The sequence below is a fragment of the Nansenia antarctica genome, assembly GCF_963989245.1.
Source record: "Nansenia antarctica genome assembly, chromosome: 4".
NCBI lineage: Eukaryota > Metazoa > Chordata > Actinopteri > Argentiniformes > Microstomatidae > Nansenia > Nansenia antarctica.
In genome coordinates, this window is record NC_137689.1 from 19309141 (window position 1) to 19328683 (window position 19543).

At 41.3% G+C, this 19543-nt stretch overlaps 3 protein-coding genes across 3 annotated transcripts; all 3 read right to left on the reverse strand.

The window, feature by feature from the left end:
* Window positions 1–134: 134 nt before the first annotated feature.
* Window positions 135–7578, reverse strand: LOC308155793 (protocadherin gamma-A11-like; the record flags this gene model as incomplete). Its single annotated transcript, XM_080529166.1, has 2 exons — window positions 135–1796; window positions 6859–7578. The coding sequence occupies 2 exons, from the start codon at window positions 7576–7578 to the stop codon at window positions 135–137; spliced, it is 2382 nt and encodes a 793-aa protein (XP_080385292.1).
* A 1259-nt stretch (window positions 7579–8837) lies between these two features.
* On the reverse strand, window positions 8838–11168 carry LOC308155795 (protocadherin gamma-A11-like; the record flags this gene model as incomplete). The annotated part of the gene is made up of 1 exon (XM_080529168.1): window positions 8838–11168. The coding sequence occupies one exon, from the start codon at window positions 11166–11168 to the stop codon at window positions 8838–8840; it is 2331 nt and encodes a 776-aa protein (XP_080385294.1).
* A 1645-nt stretch (window positions 11169–12813) lies between these two features.
* Window positions 12814–18949, reverse strand: LOC308155796 (protocadherin gamma-A12-like; the record flags this gene model as incomplete). Its single annotated transcript, XM_080529169.1, has 3 exons — window positions 12814–14740; window positions 18531–18663; window positions 18856–18949. 3 exons carry the CDS (start codon window positions 18947–18949, stop codon window positions 12814–12816), a joined length of 2154 nt encoding a protein of 717 aa, XP_080385295.1.
* Window positions 18950–19543: the final 594 nt, after the last annotated feature.

Consider the following 19543-nt stretch of genomic DNA (forward strand, 5'->3'; position numbering starts at 1 on the left):
CCCATCCTCTAAAATGCGATAGCAAGATAGAGTCAGAGACATGAGCTGAAATTAAAGTCAAGTAAGCTCATATTTCATAGTTAAATAAACAAATAATAATGGTTTGCATTTCATAGGTATTTGCTATTTCTATATTACGTTAAATAGTCATGATTTACCTCACAAGTGTCGCCTGCGCTGTTCAGTGTCATGATACTTTCTCCAATGGGCTCAACTGGACTCTTCTTCATTGTGTTATCAGCACGCAGCGTGTTGTCATTGTATGACGTCACAAACTTGAAGTCACTGGTGCGTGAGCCCGTTGTCAGGTATGCGTCATAATTGTAAGAGCTACGGAGAGTTCCAGCTCCATCCACCTCTGCATAGTTGGGAGGGAAATACGCGCTGGGAATGGTGACTGCTCCATCAAACAACATTCGAGGCTTTCTCCTACGGCAAAACCTCACGGCCACGATGAGAATAATGAAAGTGATGAAAAAGGTGGAAACGGAAACTAGTGCGATGATCAGGTAGGAGGTTAGTTTGGAACTACTCCCGTCATAAGACATGTCTTTCAGTTCTGGAACTTCAGCCAAGTTGTCTGATATAAGTAAATATACTGAACAGGTTGTAGAGAGAGAGGGCTGTCCGTTATCTTTCAATGATATAACAAGGTTCTGCTTCATACTGTCAGATTCAGAAATGTCCCGCTGTGCCCTGATCTCTCCGCTGTGGAGTCCAATAGTGAAAAGTCCCGGATCAGTCGATTTCACGATCTGATATGAAAGCCACGCGTTCTGTCCAGAGTCACCATCAACAGCTATCACTTTGGAAACAAGAGAACCTGCAATAGCAGCTTTGGGGACCATCTCAGTCATCAAGGAGTTTCCTGCTGAAGCAGGATATAATATCTGTGGAGAGTTATCATTCTCATCTGTTATGAAGACACTCACAGTCATGTTACTGCTGAGCGGAGGAGAGCCATTGTCTCTGGCTACAACGTGGACTTTGAAGCTCCTAAACTGTTCATAATCAAATGCTCTCACAGCATGGATCACCCCCGTGTCTCCGTTAATGGATAAAAATGACGACACTGGAACACCGTTGACCTCACTGGGCAGTAGAGAATAGACCACTGTACCGTTCTGTCTCCAGTCTGGGTCTCTGGCAGTAACAGAACATATAGAGGAGCCAGGCTTGTTATTCTCAGTCACATAGGCGGTGTAGGATTGTTCTACAAACACAGGTGGATTGTCATTGACGTCAGAGACAGATAAATGAATAGTCTTGGATGAGGATAGGGGTGGAGACCCTTCGTCAGTGGCAGTGATCGTGATGTTATAATCAGATATCATTTCGCGGTCAAGACCAGCTGTAGTTACAAGAGAATAGTAATTCTTGACAGAGGGATTTAATTTGAAAGGAACATTGTTTTGAATGGAGCAGCGGACCTGTCTATTCCTCTCTGAGTCCTTATCCTGTACATTGATGATGCCCACCTCAGTGCCCGGTAACACATCCTCAGGGATGTGATTGGTTAGAGATTTAAGAGATATTATTGGGGCATTGTCATTGACATCTGTAATTTCAACAACCACGTTGGAAAAAGAAGATAGCCCGGAACTGTCTTTGGCTTGGATACTCAATTCATACATGGACTCTTTTTCGAAATCAATTTCTCCAGCTATACTTATTTCGCCTGTTTTGGGATTAAGGGAAAATAATGAATTCACTTCATCTGAGGTGGGGCCAAATCCGTACGTCACCTCTCCGTTTGCCCCTTCGTCTGCATCGGTGGCAGACACAGTAACCACAACAAAACCTAATGGCGAATTCTCGGGCAGATTTACTTTATAGACATTCTGGCTGAACACCGGTTTATTATCATTAGCATCCAGAACTGTGACGTGTATAACAACAGTACCAGATCTCCGTGGAGTCCCACCATCAACCGCAGTAAGTATTAATGTCACATCCTGCTGTTGTTCTCGATCTAATTCCTTCTCCAGTACTAACTCTCCGTACTTTCCGCCTCCAGGAATAGTATGAACAGCCAAAATAAAATGTTCGTTCCTTTGTAATGTGTAGCTTTGAACCGCATTCAGGCCGATATCAGCATCATGAGCAGGGGTGCACATAACTGGTGCGCCAGTGCGCATGCGTCGCCAAAATGCATGCTGCGCGGCAGATCAGCCGCATGGGGGCGCTTTTGCGCACCAAAAAAAAAAAAAAGTTGATCACAAAAAAAACATCCTCTACCATGGTTGAAGTTGAGGACAGTGATAATTTACAGCAGTCAAGAGAGCAGTGATGATGACGATTAAGCTTGTAGTATAAATAAATGCTTAGGCTGTAACTTTTTGTTGAAAAGTTGATTTCAGTGTTTACAGAACAGAGCAGTGCTTAAAGAGATCAGTTGATTTCATTGTGTTTAAAGGAGTCTGACAGACTTTCATGCTTAAAGAGCAGTCATTTGATTTTGCATTTGTTTCTTTTGTTTTGCACACAATCATTTGTTCGTTCATCTTTATTTATGAATAAATGTCGTTTTGCTAATATAAGTTATCCATGTATCCCTTTTTCATCCATCCTGTGGGACGGGTCGTGACTCGCGAGCTCGGGGAGCACCAAGCAGCATCCCTAGGTGCTCCTCTGAGCACTGGCCCCCAAAAGTTATGTGCACCCCTGATCATGAGCCTGATTTACCGCAAACCGTGCGCCTTTGTCAGCTGACTCTCCGATCTCAAATTTGACGGCGTTTTCTCCAAATTGCGGGGCATTATCATTAATATCTTGCACCAGCAGAACAATATTATGTAATTCTAAGGGACTCTCTAGAACCATTTCATATTTTAGAGTGCATGAAATTCTTCGACCACAAAGCTGCTCCCTGTCTATTGTTTCAGCCACGACCAAATCACCAGTGCTCAGATTAATGTCACAGTACCGTTTGCTACCACCGTCAACATCTAAACGAGCTTTCCGGGACAACAGTCTTTTGGAATCCAACCGCAAATCCTTGGCTATATTTCCGATTACAGATCCGCGTTTCATTTCCTCGGGAACAGAATATGTTACATCTCCATAGCTGGTTCGCAGCAGGAAAAGAAACAAAGCCAGGCAGAACATCAACGCAGAGAGCGAGAATCCTTTGTATCCCATGTTCAGTTCGAAACGTTATCCGGATGTTATGTAATGGTCTGAAATAATACAATCCGACATGTATGACCACGTATGGGTTAAAAATGCACAACCTCAGATGTAGAACCACTTCTCTATACAGTACTATAACGTTGTCTCCTCCTTTTCTATATTGCCAGAGAGGGTGGAGAGATGGAAATTCTAAACATTGCTGGTGAATAGCGACACTATGAGTACTTTCATAAAACTGCAGACAATCATGTTTGACTAAGACCGTCACCAAGTGCACAGAGGGGAGGCAAGATGCAGTCAAACACAGATGTATTTTCCTTTACAGATACATTCTATATCAACACGAGCATGAGCAAAACAATATGAACATATTAGCCATTTGAGTCTTGAAATAGCGTTATGTCAATATTATGTTTCCATTTTCCACATATTCACTAGAGACGTAGACATTTAAATGTGTTATTTTAACTGTAGCGCAGGTCCTGTCACAGCGTTGACTGGGTATACTTTGTAACTGCTTCACATTGTCAGTAAATTCATAATTTGCCACATTGCTAATTTCTTGGTTCCTACCTAATATACAGTAGTCCTAGGCGGAAATAATCTGCCACTCCAATGTTCCACACATAATTATTTATCAGAAGCACCTAACAAACAAAGCGCCAAAATATAAGAAAAATAGTGTCATAACAGTTTTAATTATCAACTAGTATATACTAATAAGAAGACTAAGAATAAGCAACCAAGATCCAGACCCTCTTAAGTAATAAGCAGCCTACGAGGTATGTTTTGATTTGTGTTCATTTCTATGCAATGATATTTGAATGTGTTAATATGCTAGCTAGCTACCTATTGTAATACAAGACATACCATACATACATGCATTTCATTGTTGTATTTTATTTTCTCTTTTAACCCAGTTCTCACGGGTTGGTTCAAGGGATAAAGCCATGTGCCTCAAGGGAGCTACACACAATTCCTTTGCTGTGTTCGAAATGTAATTCATACTACGTATGACGTAGATTTGAGTATACTGCGTCCCCACTACGTATGTGCAATTTGTGTACGCGAGAAATGCCCGGATGTATAGCCAGAATTTATGAGTATGCTGCGTAAGGTTACTTTTCATACTCTGCCCCAAAATGGATCGCGCGTCTTTTCAGTCATGTCAAACTGCGCCATACAAACTCGTCATACAGCAAGACCTTTAATCGAAAATGTAATATAAAGGCTTCGATTAGCCTAACAGTAGACATGTGACCGTGACTACCAATAGGGTGAAACATCGGCCTACAGGGCTTAACATAGGCTACCTCTTTTACGCACAATAATTGAATAATGTTTTAAAGTAGGCCTTATAATCAAAAACACTAAATATGTTTTGCAGAGCATTGACGGGAGGAAAATATGTTAAATAATGTCTTTCTCCACCTGAAAGCTCATTCGCTCGTGAGGCGCTGTCCATGCTTGTGGTTCTGAAACTACTACATCTCTTAACTGGAAGGATTGGGCACTCAGTACCACCCTCACAGCATTTATCAATTGACTCCTCGTCACGTCAAACTTGATCTGATATTCCTCAGATTCTGAAGTGGAAGACTACCAGGCTGCTGAACTACAATCCGATATAGAGAAGGAACACATTGACAGAGCAAAATGCACATGGCATCGCTTTTTCGAAATGTGACACAACAACTATGATGTATTGTAAAACAACAATTGAGACAAACAATCAACACTTATATTTCTACACGATGTTGCAGTATATGTCTATCATAATATAACGATAACATGTAATGTCAAATATTCCGGGACAACAAGCACAATAGACCGATTGGCGAAATAACCAAGAGAGCATCAGAGCAGCTGCAATGACGTATTGAGAGACCTAGGCCTATACATAACCGGCCTACTGCAAAACTGTGCTCGCTAGACAAAGTCAAAGACTTGACGTGGAATTCAAGTGAAGTATGCTATAATTTACAGTTCAAAGGGGCAAGCATATACAATGTTTCATGTTCATATGACTTAACATTTCATATCGGACTTGCAATTTCAAATTATGTTAAGTAGCTAATTATGTTTTACCTCGTATGTGTCGCCTGCGCTGTTCAGTGTCATGATATTTTCTCCAATGGGCTCAACTGGACTCTTCTTCATTGTGTTATCAGCACGCAGCGTGTTCTCATTGTATGACGTAGCAAACTTGAAGTCACTGGTGCGTGAGCCCGTTGTCAGGTATGCGTCATAATTGTAAGAGCTACGGAGAGTTCCAGCTCCATCCACCTCTGCATAGTTGGGAGGGAAATACGCGCTGGGAATGGTGACTGCTCCATCAAACAACATTCGAGGCTTTCTCCTACGGCAAAACCTCACGGCCACGATGAGAATAATGAAAGTGATGAAAAAGGTGGAAACGGACACCAATGCGATGATTAAATAGGACGTTAGTTTCGAACCACCTTGGTCATAAGACATGTCTTTCAGTTCTGGAACTTCAGACAAGTTGTCTGATACAAGTAAATATACTGAACATGTTGTAGAGAGAGAGGGCTGTCCATTATCTTTCACTGATATAACAAGGTTCTGCTTCATACTGTCAGATTCAGAAATGTCCCGCTGCGCCCTGATTTCTCCGGTGTGGAGACCGATAGTGAAAAGTCCCGGATCAGTCGATTTCACGATCTGATATGAAAGCCACGCGTTCTGTCCAGAGTCAGTGTCCACGGCTATCACCTTGGAAACAAGGGACCCCGCCATAGCGGCTTTGGGGACCATCTCAGTCATCAAGGAGTTCCCTGCTGTAGCAGGATATAATATCTGTGGAGAGTTATCATTCTCATCTGTTATGAAGACGCTCACAGTCACGTTGCTGCTGAGCGGAGGAGAACCATTGTCTCTGGCTACAACGTGGACTTTGAAGCTCCTAAACTCCTCATAATCAAATGCTCTCACAGCATGGATCACCCCCGTGTCTCCGTTAATGGATAAGAATGACGACACTGGAACACCGTTGACCTCACTGGGCAGTAGAGAATAGACCACTGTACCGTTCTGTCTCCAGTCTGGGTCTCTGGCAGTAACAGAACATATAGAGGAGCCAGGCTTGTTATTCTCAGTCACATAGGCGCTGTAGGATTGTTCTTCAAACACAGGTGGATTGTCATTGACGTCTGACACAGATAACTGAATAGTCTTGGATGAGGACAAAGGTGGAGACCCTTCATCAGTGGCAGTGATTGTGATGTTATAATCTGATATCATCTCACGGTCTAGTTCACTTGTAGTAACCAGAGAATAATAATTTTTAATAGAGGGATTTAATTTGAAAGGAACATTTTGTTGAATGGAGCAGCGAACCTGTCTATTCCTCTCTGAGTCGTTATCCTGTACATTAATGATGCCCACCTCAGTGCCAGGTAACACATTCTCAGGAACAGGATTGGTAAATGATTTGATAAATATAATAGGTGCGTTGTCATTCACATCTGTGATTTCAATAATAATTTTACAATTCGAAGCTGACCCTAAACCATCCTTTGCCTTTATGCTAATTTCATGATACGTTTCCTCTTCAAAGTCAATTGGGCCTGTTACTGTTATTTCTCCGGTGTTCTTATTGATAGAAAACAGCTTCGCTGCTCTGTTACTTACATGACTAAACTCGTAAGTCACCTCTCCATTTAGTCCTTCGTCTGCATCGGTAGCCGTTACCCTTGTTACTACTGTATCTAACGGAGCGTTTTCGGGTAGACTGACCGTGTAGACATTCTGGCTAAACACCGGGATATTATCGTTCGCATCTAGAACTGTGACGTGTATAACAACAGTACCAGACCTCTGTGGAGTCCCACCGTCAACCGCAGTTAGTATGAGGTTCATCTCCTGTTGTTGTTCTCGATCAAGCTTTTTCTCTAGAACTAATTCACTGTATTTCCTTCCATCTGGGTTTGTTTTAACATCTAAACCAAAGTAGTCATTTCTCTCAAGGGAATATTTTTGAACTGCGTTTTGTCCTATATCTGCGTCATGAGCCTCGCTTAGGAGGAAGTGAGTTCCTCTATCGGCTGATTCACTGATCTCTAGTTCAATGGTGTTGTCAGAAAATACTGGAGAGTTGTCGTTAATATCTTGAATTTGCACAATAATACGATGTAATTCCAGAGGATTCTCTAACACAAGCTCGTATTTTAGAGAACAAGAAACTCTCGACCTACACAGCTCCTCCCTGTCTATTGTTTCAGCCACAACGAAATCTCCAGTATTCAGATTAATGTCACAATAACGTTGACCACTGCCATCCATATCCAAACGAGCCTTACGAGCAGAAAATCCTCTCGCATCCAGTCCCAGATCCTTAGCCAAGTTTCCGATCACAGATCCGCGTTTCATCTCCTCCGGAATCGCATAGTTAATTTCTCCAAGGCTTGTCCGCACTAAGAACATAATCATAACCAGAAAGCACGTCGAGGCTGATACTGATAATCCAACGTGTTCCATAATCCAAAACGGTATTCCGACTCCAGAGGGGTATAAATATGCTATTCAACCTTCGCAATAAAACATTTACTCCGTAGGTTGATTGTGTCCAACAAAATAAACGCTATAGTCTGTCAGAAGTCGACGATGGTTTGTCACACGCCACAGAAAAGATATCCTCCCTCCCATGGATAAACTGGGTGGAGATGTGCATATCGTCCAATACGCAGTGAACAGCGACACGTAGAGTATTCATTAGAAAACTACAATCCAAATCTTCTAATCACAATTCTAGATGTGTTGCAATTCTAATACAAAGGCTGAAATTAAAGTTATGCTGTAAAACATGCGACCGTGAATACCCAGAGAGTAAAACATACAGTATGTTCCCACAACAAGTTAAAGTAATTACCAATACCTGTCAATAGTTTGGTAAAGCATTAACAGGACAAACGTGCTGTATACTGTAGTTATAGCTCAGTAGTCAATCCACCATTTCCCATTCCAATGCGCTTCTGAGGGCTGTCCACATGTGTGGTGCTGAAACGACTAGGCCTGCTTATCTGACGGGCTGAGACCGTACTGGCGACCACAAGACTTTGTATCAATTGACTCCTCATCTCGAGAGGTCTAGCTTGATAAAACATCCCTCAGATTCTAACATAGAAATGTGTTACCATGCTGGTGAACTACACTCAAATACAGAGAGTGAACTTATTGCCTGAATGCAAAATACAAGTGGCTTATTCGACATGGAAAATAATGACAATGTATTGAAAATATACAGTTGAAATAAACAAACGACATGCATATTTATATTATGTATTGCAGTTGTTGTCTGTCGTGTTATAATGAAAACATGTCATTTATATTAGGCTATTCAGGGAAACGCACAAACAATCCAGGCTTACGCAATACATAACGTTAGGATGAATGAGACTATAATTACCGTTGAAATGCCTTTCTGTTCTGCATAGTGAAGAAATACGCGTCAATACATCGTTTAGCCTTAAGAGAGCTCGCTAAGATCTACAGGTATGATAGCTTATTACAAGACATTGGCTATGAAAAAGCAATCCTCTACATCCTCTAAACTGTGATAACTACACAGTGTCAGAAACATGAGGTGGAATTCAAGTTAAGTAACATTATAGTTCATAGTTCAAGCAGGTAGTCTAACAAAATCATTTCAAAGGGACTTGCTATTTCTATATTACGTTAAGTAATCATACCTCGTATGTGTCGCCTGCGCAGTTCAGTGTCATGATATTTTCTCCAATGGGCTCAACTGGACTCTTCTTCATTGTGTTATCAGCACGCAGCGTGTTGTCATTGTATGGCGTGACAAACTTGAAGTCACTGGTGCGTGAGCCCGTTGTCAGGTATGCGTCATAATTGTAAGAGCTACGGAGAGTTCCAGCTCCATCCACCTCTGCATAGTTGGGAGGGAAATACGCGCTGGGAATGGTGACTGCTCCATCAAACAACATTCGAGGCTTTCTCCTGCGGCAAAACCTCACGGCCACGATGAGAATAATGAAAGTGATGAAAAAGGTGGAAACGGACACCAGTGCGATAATCAAATAGGACGTTAGTTTCGAACCACCTTGGTCATAAGACATGTCTTTCAGTTCTGGAACTTCAGCCAAGTTGTCTGATATAAGTAAATATACTGAACAGGTTGTAGAGAGAGAGGGCTGTCCGTTATCTTTCACTGATATAACAAGGTTCTGCTTCATACTGTCAGATTCAGAAATGTCCCGCTGTGCCCTGATCTCTCCGCTGTGGAGACCGATAGTGAAAAGTCCCGGATCAGTGGATTTCACGATCTGATATGAAAGCCACGCATTCTGTCCAGAGTCAGCATCCACAGCTATCACCTTGGAAACAAGTGACCCCGCCATAGCAGCTTTGGGGACCATCTCAGTCATCAAGGAGTTCCCTGTAGCAGGATATAATATCTGTGGAGAGTTATCATTCTCATCTGTTATGAAGACACTCACAGTCACGTTGCTGCTGAGCGGAGGAGAACCATTGTCTCTGGCTACAACGTGGACTTTGAATCTCCTAAACTGTTCATAATCAGTTGCTCTCACAGCATGGATCACCCCCGTGTCTCCGTTAATGGATAAGAATGACGACACTGGAACACCGTTGACTTCACTGGGCAGTAGAGAATAGACCACTGTACCGTTCTGTCTCCAGTCTGGGTCTCTGGCAGTAACAGAACATATAGAGGAGCCAGGCTTGTTATTCTCAGTCACATAGGCGCTGTAGGATTGTTCTTCAAACACAGGTGGATTGTCATTGACGTCTGACACAGATAAATGAATAGTCTTCGAAGAGGACAAAGGTGGAGACCCTTCATCTGTTGCAGAGATTGTGATGTTATAATCTGATATCATCTCACGGTCTAGTTCACTTGTGGTGACAATAGAATAATAATTTTTAATAGAGGGATTTAATTTGAAAGGAACATTTTGCTGAATGGAGCAGCGGACCTGTCTGTTCCTCTCTGAGTCGTTATCCTGTACATTAATGATGGCCACCTCAGTGCCAGGTAACACATTCTCAGGAACAGGACTGTTTAGCGATTTGATAAATATAATAGGTGCATTGTCATTCGCATCTGTGATTTCGATTATAACTTCACAATTTGAAGCTGAGCCTAATCCATCCTTTGCCTGTAGGCTCATTTCATAATAGGTTTCCTCTTCAAAATCAATACGACCTCTAACTGTTATTTCTCCGGTGGTCTTATTAATTGAAAATAGTTTCGCTGCTCTGTTACTTACACGACTCAATTCATAAGTCACCTCTCCATTCAGTCCTTCGTCTGCATCAGTAGCCGTTACTGTTGTTACTACTGTACCTAACGGAGCGTTTTCGGGTAGACTGACCTTGTAGACATTCTGGCTAAACACTGGAATATTATCATTCGCATCTAAAACTGTGACGTGTATAACAACGGTACCAGACCTCTGTGGAGTCCCACCGTCAACCGCAGTCAGTAAGAGGGTCATCTCCTGCTGTTGTTCACGATCAAGCTTTTTCTCAAGAACTAACTCACTGTTTTTCCTACCATCTGGGTTTGATTTAACACCTAAAACAAAGAAGTCATTTTTTTCAAGGGAATATTTTTGAACTGCGTTTTGTCCAATATCCGCATCATGGGCCTCCAGCAGGAGGAAATGAGTTCCTCTATCGGCCGATTCACTGATCTCTAGTTCAATGCGGTTATTAGAAAATACTGGAGAGTTGTCGTTAACATCGTGAATTTGCACAATAATACGATGCAGTTCGAGAGGATTCTCTAACACAAGCTCGTATTTCAAGGTACAAGAAACCCTCGACCCACACAGCTCCTCCCTGTCTATTGTTTCAGCAACAACGAAATCTCCAGTATTAAGATTCATGTCGCAATAACGTTGACGACTGCCATCCATATCCAAACGAGCCTTACGAGCAGACAAACCTTTCGCATCCAGCCCCAGATCCTTAGCTAAGTTTCCAATCACAGTTCCGCGTTTCATCTCCTCCGGAATCACATAGTTCATATCTCCAAGGCTTGTCCGCACTAAGCACACAATAAAAACCAGACAGTACGTCGAGGCCGATACTGATAATCCAACGTGTTCCATAATCCCAAACTGTATAGGTCCTATACTAAAAGGGGTATGAATGTGTTTTTCAACCCTTAAAATCAAACATTTACTCCGTAATTGTGTCCAATAACACGCATAATATGGTCCATCTGAAAGAGTCGATGGTTTGTGTCACCGAAAATATATTCCTCCCTTTTACGGTTAAACTGGGTGGAGACATGTATATCGTCCAATATTCAGTGAACAGCGACGCGTAGAGTAATCCTTGGAAAACTACATTCAAATGTTTAAAACAGAGATTCCAACACAAAGGCTGTAGATACAACATACGTCGCTTGAAGTACAGTTTTTCACATGAAGTATACCCAACATTACACATACTTTAGCCTAAAGCATGGAGGGGGGAAAACATATGTTTTTGTTCCCTTATACGTTGTACAGCTGGAAGGCCGACCATTAGCTCAGTACATTTCCCTTCTTTGAATCTTCTACGGAGCTGTCCATGTGTGTGGTGCTGAAACATTGCAGACGTCCTTTTTCTAAATTACAACCGGGTAGCCTACTTATCTTACTGGTAGGCCTATACGGAACTTATTCGTAATGAAAAATAATGACTGATCAATTGACCAACCACAAATGACAAAGAACAACCTATATTTACAGAATGTGTATTACATAAACCGATACTGCATGACATGTCATTTAATGTAAATAGATTGTGTAGAAGTTTTGCTATGCAAAAGGCGTATACAAATCTAATTATTCAACTAATAATATGTTAGATCAGCATTACTGACGTAATTAAATGATAATTTGATTACATCGAATTACACTATGATAAACCCATGTCTACAATAAATGTAAAGCCATGTAGAAATGTCAAGAAGACTTTAAGATGACTAAAGAGTAATTATAGCATCAATATACCAACATGTGCATTGTGTAAATCATAATAATAATAATAATAATAATATAATAATAATAATAATAATAATAATAATAATAATAATGTAAATCAATACATGTTTAGCCATGTGACCACTGCTCACTATCACACACAAAATGTAATAAAGCATTGCAGTGTTTAATAAAACAACACGACCCAAAATGTGCAATGGACAAGGTCAGAGAGAAAAGGTGGAATTAAAATTGTATTGTTCAAGCAGTTGAAAAAACACACTTCAAGTTCATAGAAATCTAATTCTTGAACAAATAACATTTTAGATCAGCATTAATGACATAATAAATTGATCATTTTAATTGTATTTCATCCAACTTGTATAAGCCAATTTCTTCCATGAAATGAAAGAGCATAATGAGAATATCTCATTAAGAATAGCCAGAAACACTAAAGAAGACTAGAGAATCATTAAAGCATTAAAATACCAATATGTTCTGTATGTATGAATCAATACATGTTTGGCCACACACCAGCAGCAAAAATAACATTGCAGTGTTTGAATTAAAAACATATTCCATCCTTCATACAAGCTCAGATACCTTAGAATTCAGAGAGGATAATAAAATCCTACAGTTCAAGCAGGTAAAAAGCAGATAAAAAATGTAAGCAATCATGTATTCATATATGGCTATGACGTTAAAATGTGGGATTTACCTCGTATGTGTCGCCTGCGCTGTTCAGTGTCATGATATTTTCTCCAATGATCTCAACTGGACACTTCTTCATTGTGTTATCAGCATGCAGCGTGTTGTCATTGTATGACGTAACAAACTTGAAGTCACTGGTGCGTGAGCCCGTTGTCAGGTATGCGTCATAATTGTAAGAGCTACGGAGAGTTCCAGCTCCATCCACCTCTGCATAGTTGGGAGGGAAATACGCGCTGGGAATGGTGACTGCTCCATCAAACAACATTCGAGGCTTTCTCCTGCGGCAAAACCTCACGGCCACGATGAGAATAATGAATGTGAGGAAAAAGGTGGAAACGGAAACTAGTGCGATGATCAGGTAAGAGGTTAGTTTGGAACTACTCCCATCATAAGACATGTCTTTCAGTTCTGGAACTTCAGCCAAGTTGTCTGATATAAGTAAATATACTGAACAGGTTGTGGAGAGAGAGGGCTGTCCGTTATCTTTCACTGATATAACAAGGTTCTGCTTCATACTGTCAGATTCAGAAATGTCCCGCTGTGCCCTGATCTCTCCGCTGTGGAGACCGATAGTGAAAAGTCCCGGATCAGTCGATTTCACGATCTGATATGAAAGCCATGCGTTCTGTCCAGAGTCAGAGTCCACAGCTATCACCTTGGAAACAAGGGACCCCGCCATAGCAGCTTTGGGGACCATCTCAGTCATCAAGGAGTTCCCTGCTGAAGCAGGATATAATATCTGTGGAGAGTTATCATTCTCATCGGTTATGAAGACGCTCACAGTCACGTTACTGCTGAGTGGAGGAGAACCATTGTCTCTGGCTACAACGTGGACTTTGAAGCTCCTAAACTGCTCATAATCAAATGCTCTCACAGCATGGATCACCCCCGTGTCTCCGTTAATGGATAAGAATGACGACACTGGAACACCGTTGACTTCACTGGGCAGTAGAGAATAGACCACTGTACCGTTCTGTCTCCAGTCTGGGTCTCTGGCAGTAACAGAACATATAGAGGAGCCAGCCTTGTTATTCTCAGTCACATAGGCGCTGTAGGATTGTTCTTGAAATACAGGTGGATTGTCGTTGACGTCTGACACAGATAAATGAATAGTCTTGGATGAGGAAAGGGGTGGAGATCCTTCGTCAGTAGCAGTGATCGTGATGTTATAATCAGATATCATTTCGCGGTCAAGGCCATCTGTAGTTACAAGAGAATAATAATTTTTGATAGAGGGATTTAATTTGAAAGGAACATTGTTTTGAATGGAGCAGCGGACCTGTCTATTCCTCTCTGAGTCCTTATCCTGTACATTGATGATGCCCACCTCAGTGCCAGGTAACACATTCTCAGGGATGTGATTGGTTAGTGATTTAAGAGATATTATTGGGGCATTGTCATTGACATCTGTAATTTCAACAACCACGTTGGAAAAAGAAGACAGCCCGGAGCTGTCTTTGGCTTGGATACTAAATTGATAAATGGACTCCTTTTCGAAATCCATTTCTCCAGCTATACTTATTTCGCCTGTTTTGAGATTAAGGGAAAATAATGTATTCACTTCATCTGAGGTGGGGCCAAATCCGTACGTCACCTCTCCGTTTGCCCCTTCGTCTGCATCGGTGGCAGACACAGTAACCACAACAAAACCTAATGGCGAATTCTCCGGTAGATTTACTTTATAGACATTCTGGCTGAACACGGGTTTATTATCATTAGCATCCAGAACTGTGACGTGTATAACAACAGTACCAGATCTCTGTGGAGTCCCACCGTCAACCGCAGTAAGTAGTAATGTCACCTCCTGCTGTTGTTCTCGATCTAATTCTTTCTCCAACACCAACTCGCCGTACTTTCCGCCTCCAGGAATAGTATGAACAGCCAAAATAAAATGTTCGTTCCTTTTTAATGTGTAGCTTTGAACCGCATTCAGCCCTATGTCAGCATCGTGAGCTTGTATAACCGCAAAACGTGCGCCTTTGACAGCTGACTCTCCGATCTCAAATTTGACGGCGTTTTCCCCAAATTGTGGTGCATTATCATTAATATCTTGAACCTGCAAAATGATATAATGTAATTCCAAGGGGTTCTCTAGAACCATTTCATATTTTACAGTACATGAAATCCTCATACCGCAAAGCTGCTCCCTGTCTATTGTTTCAGACACGACCAAATCACCAGTGGTCAGATTAATGTCACAATACCGTTTGCTACTACCGTCAACATCTAAACGAGCTTTCCGAGACAACAGTCTTTTAGAATCCAATCCCAGATCCTTGGCTATATTTCCGATTACAGACCCGCGTTTCATCTCCTCGGGAACAGAATATGTTACATCTCCATAGCTGGTGCGCAGCAGAAAATGAAACAAAGCCAGACAGAACATCAACTCAGAGAGCGAGAATCCTTTGTATCCCATTTTCATTTCAAAACGGTATCCGGATGTTATGCAAGCAATGGTCTGAAATAGTACAATCCAACATGTATGACAACATGTACAGTACGAGTCCAAAATGCACAACCTCAGATGTTGAGCCACTTCTCTATACAGTACTATAATGAGGTCTCCTCCCCTTGTATATTGCCAGAGAGGGTGGAGAGATCGACATTTAAAACATTGCTGGTGAATAGCGACACTATGAGTACTTTCATAAAACTGCAGACAATCATGTTTGACTTAAAACGTCACCAAGTGTACAGATGGGAGGCAAGATGCAGTCAAAAGACAGAGTTTAGGCATATGTATTTTCCTTTACAGATATATATTTTAGACGAGCAATTCAAAATGTCATGCCCATACATGTACAAATATTGCCTGATTGTTACCCGTGGCTCAGTTGTATGCAATGGTTGTTGTTACGATGCAGAAAACAATTCCTAAACAATATGAACATATTACCATTTGAGTCTTGACATAGCGTAAAGTCAATATTACGTTTCCATTTTCCATATTTTCACTATAGAGACGTAGACATTTAAATGTGTTGTTTTAACTGTATTGCAGGTCCTGTCACAGCGTTGACTGGGTATACTTTGTAACTTCCTCACATTGTCAGTAAGTTTATAATTTGACATTTTGCTAATTTCTTGGTTCCTACCTAATATATACAGTAGTCCTAGAGGCGGAAATAATCTGCCGCTCCAATGTTCCGCACGTAATTAATTATCAGAATCACCTTACAACGAAAGTATAAGAAAAAATAATGTCATAAACGTTTTCAACTAGTATATACTTATAAGAAGGCTAAGAACAAGCAACCAAGATCCAGACCCTCTTAAGTAATAAGCAGCCTACTAGGTATGTTATGATTTGTGTTCATTTCTATGCAATGATATTTGAATGGGTTAATAGCTAGCTAGTCACATGCATGGACGCTCTGGCGGTCTCAGAGCGAATTGACGAACGCAGCCTTTGTGTAAATGGAAGCCTGGGCGCTGGTTGTAGGTGCTGAAAGAGGTCTGTAATGTTACGCTTCTCAGTCACAATACAATCACGGCATGGTAAGAGACACAAAGCCAATAAATAATAATAATAATAATAATAATAATAATAATAATAATAAAAATAATAACAAGAAGAAGAAGAAGAATACGAGTAAAAATACCGAAGACTCACGATTAACTAATAACTATTAAGTGGTTAAAACTACAATGATACACATGTGTTCAAATCAAGTAAAGCAAATTGTTAACATGTTGCAGAGAAGGAAGAACTAAAAGGTCTATATCCTATACCCTATGCATTCAGGGTGAAGGAAACGTTTAATTTACATATTATAATGTCAAAGACTGTACAATCTCACCTCAGAATCTCCTGCGCCATTGAACGTGATTGCATCTTCCCCAAAAGGCGAATTTCCTTTCTTCTCCAGAGTGTTATTAGCACATAATGTGTTGTCATTGTATGGCGTAACAAACTTGAAGTCACTGGTGCGTGAGCCCGTTGTCAGGTATGCGTCATAATTGTAAGAGCTACGGAGAGTTCCAGCTCCATCCACCTCTGCATAGTTGGGAGGGAAATACGCGCTGGGAATGGTGACTGCTCCATCAAACAACATTCGAGGCTTTCTCCTACGACAAAACCTCACGGCCACGATGAGAATAATGAAAGTGATGAAAAAGGTGGAAACGGAAACTAGCGCGATGATCAAATAGGAAGTCAGTTTGGAACTACCTTGGTCATAAGACATGTCTTTCAGTTCTGGAACTTCAGCCAAGTTGTCTGATATGAGTAAATATACTGAACAGGTTGTAGAGAGAGAGGGTTGTCCGTTATCTTTCACTGATATAACAAGGTTCTGCTTCATATTGTCAGATTCAGAAATGTCCCGCTGTGCCCTGATCTCTCCGCTGTGGAGACCGATAGTGAAAAGTCCAGCATCAGTCGATTTCACAATCTGATATAAAAGCCACGCGTTCTGTCCAGAGTCAGCATCCACAGCTATCACCTTGGAAACAAGTGACCCCGCCATAGCGGCTTTGGGGACCATCTCAGTCATCAAGGAGTTCCCTGCTGTAGCAGGATATAATATCTGTGGAGAGTTATCATTCTCATCTGTTATGAAGACGCTCACAGTCACGTTGCTGCTGAGTGGAGGAGAACCATTGTCTCTGGCTACAACGTGGACTTTGAAGCTCCTAAACTGTTCATAATCAAATGCTCTCACAGCATGGATCACCCCCCTGTCTCCGTTAATGGATAAGAATGACGACACTGGAACACCGTTGACCTCACTGGGCAGTAGAGAATAGACCACTGTACCGTTCTGTCTCCAGTCTGGGTCTCTGGCAGTAACAGAACATATAGAGGAGCCAGCCTTGTTATTCTCAGTCACATAGGCGCTGTAGGATTGTTCTTCAAACACAGGTGGATTGTCATTGACGTCAGAGACTGATAAATGAATAATCTTTGAGGAGGAAAGGGGTGGAGACCCCTCATCCGTAGCAGTGATGGTGATGTTATAATCTGATATCATCTCACGGTCTAGTTTACTTGTGGTGACAAGAGAATAATAATTTTTGATTGAGGGATTTAATTTGAAAGGAACGTTTTGCTGAATCGAGCAGTGGACCAGTCTATTTCTCTCTGAGTCTTTATCCTGTACATTAATGATGCCCACCTCAGTGCCAGGTAACACATTCTCAGGAACAGGACTGTTAAGTGATGTCATATATAACATCGGTGCATTATCATTCACATCTGTGATTTCGATAACGACTTTACAATTTGAAGCTGACCCTAAACCATCACTTGCCTCTATGCTCATTTCATAATATGCTTCCTCTTCAAAGTCAATAGGGCCGACTACTCTGATTACTCCCGTGGTTTTATTAATTGAAAACAGTTTCGATGCTCTAGTTATGCGACTAAATTCATAAGTCACCTCTCCATTCAGTCCTTCGTCTGCATCGGTAGCCGTTACTGTTGTTACTACTGTACCTAATGGAGAGTTTTCAGGTAGACTGACCTTATACACATTCTGGCTGAACACCGGAATATTATCGTTGGCATCCAACACAGTGACGTGTATAACAACGGTACCAGATCTCTGAGGAGTCCCACCGTCACCGGCAGTCAGTAAGAGGTTCATCTCCTGCTGTTGTTCTCGATCAAGCTTTTTCTCTAATATTAATTCGCCGTATTTCCCTCCATCTGGATTTGTTTTAATACCTAAACCAAAGTAGTCATTTTTTTCAAGGGAATACTTTTGAACTGCGTTTTGTCCAATATCTGCATCATGCGCTTCGCGCAGACGGAAGTGAGTTCCCCTGTCGGCTGATTCACTGATCTCTAGTTCAATGCGGTTATTAGAAAATACTGGAGAGTTGTCGTTTACATCTTGGATTTGCACAATAATACGATGTAATTCTAGAGGATTCTCTAACACAAGCTCGTATTTTAAAGAACAAGAAAGCCTCGACTCGCAGAGCTCCTCCCTGTCTATTGTTTCACCCACAACTAAATATCCAGTATTCAGATTAATGTCACAATAACGTTGACGACTGCCATCCATATTCAAACGAGCCTTACGAGCAGAAAATCCTCTCGCATCCAGCCCCAGATCCTTCGCTAAATTTCCAATCACAGATCCGCGTTTCATCTCCTCCGGAGTAGCATAGTTCATGTCTCCAAGGCTTGTCCGCACTAAGAACATAATCAAAACCAGACAGTACGTCGAGGCTGATACTGATAATCCAACGTGTTCCATAATCCAAAACTGTATTCCGACACCAGAGTTGTATAAATATGCTATTCAACCTTCGCAATAAAACATTTACTCCGTAGGTTGATTCTGTCCAATAAAATAAACGCTATAATCTGTCTGAAGGCGACGATGGTTTGTCACACGCCACAGAAAATATATCCTCCCTCCTATGGATAAACTGGGTGGAGATATGCATATCGTCCAATACGCAGTGAACAGCGACACGTAGAGTATTCGTTAGAAAACTACAATTCAAAGTATTTAATCACAATTCTAGAGTGTGTTGCAATTCTAAAACAAAGGCTGAAATTAAAGTTACGCAAAAAAAAACATGCGATCGTGAATACCCACAAGGTAAAACATACAGTATGTTCCCACAACATATTAAATTAATTACCACGACTTGTCAATAGTTTGTTAAAGCATTAACAGGACAAACGTGCTGTATACTGTAGTTATAGCTCAGTAGTCAATCCACCATTTCCCATTCCAATGCGCTTCTGAGGGCTGTCC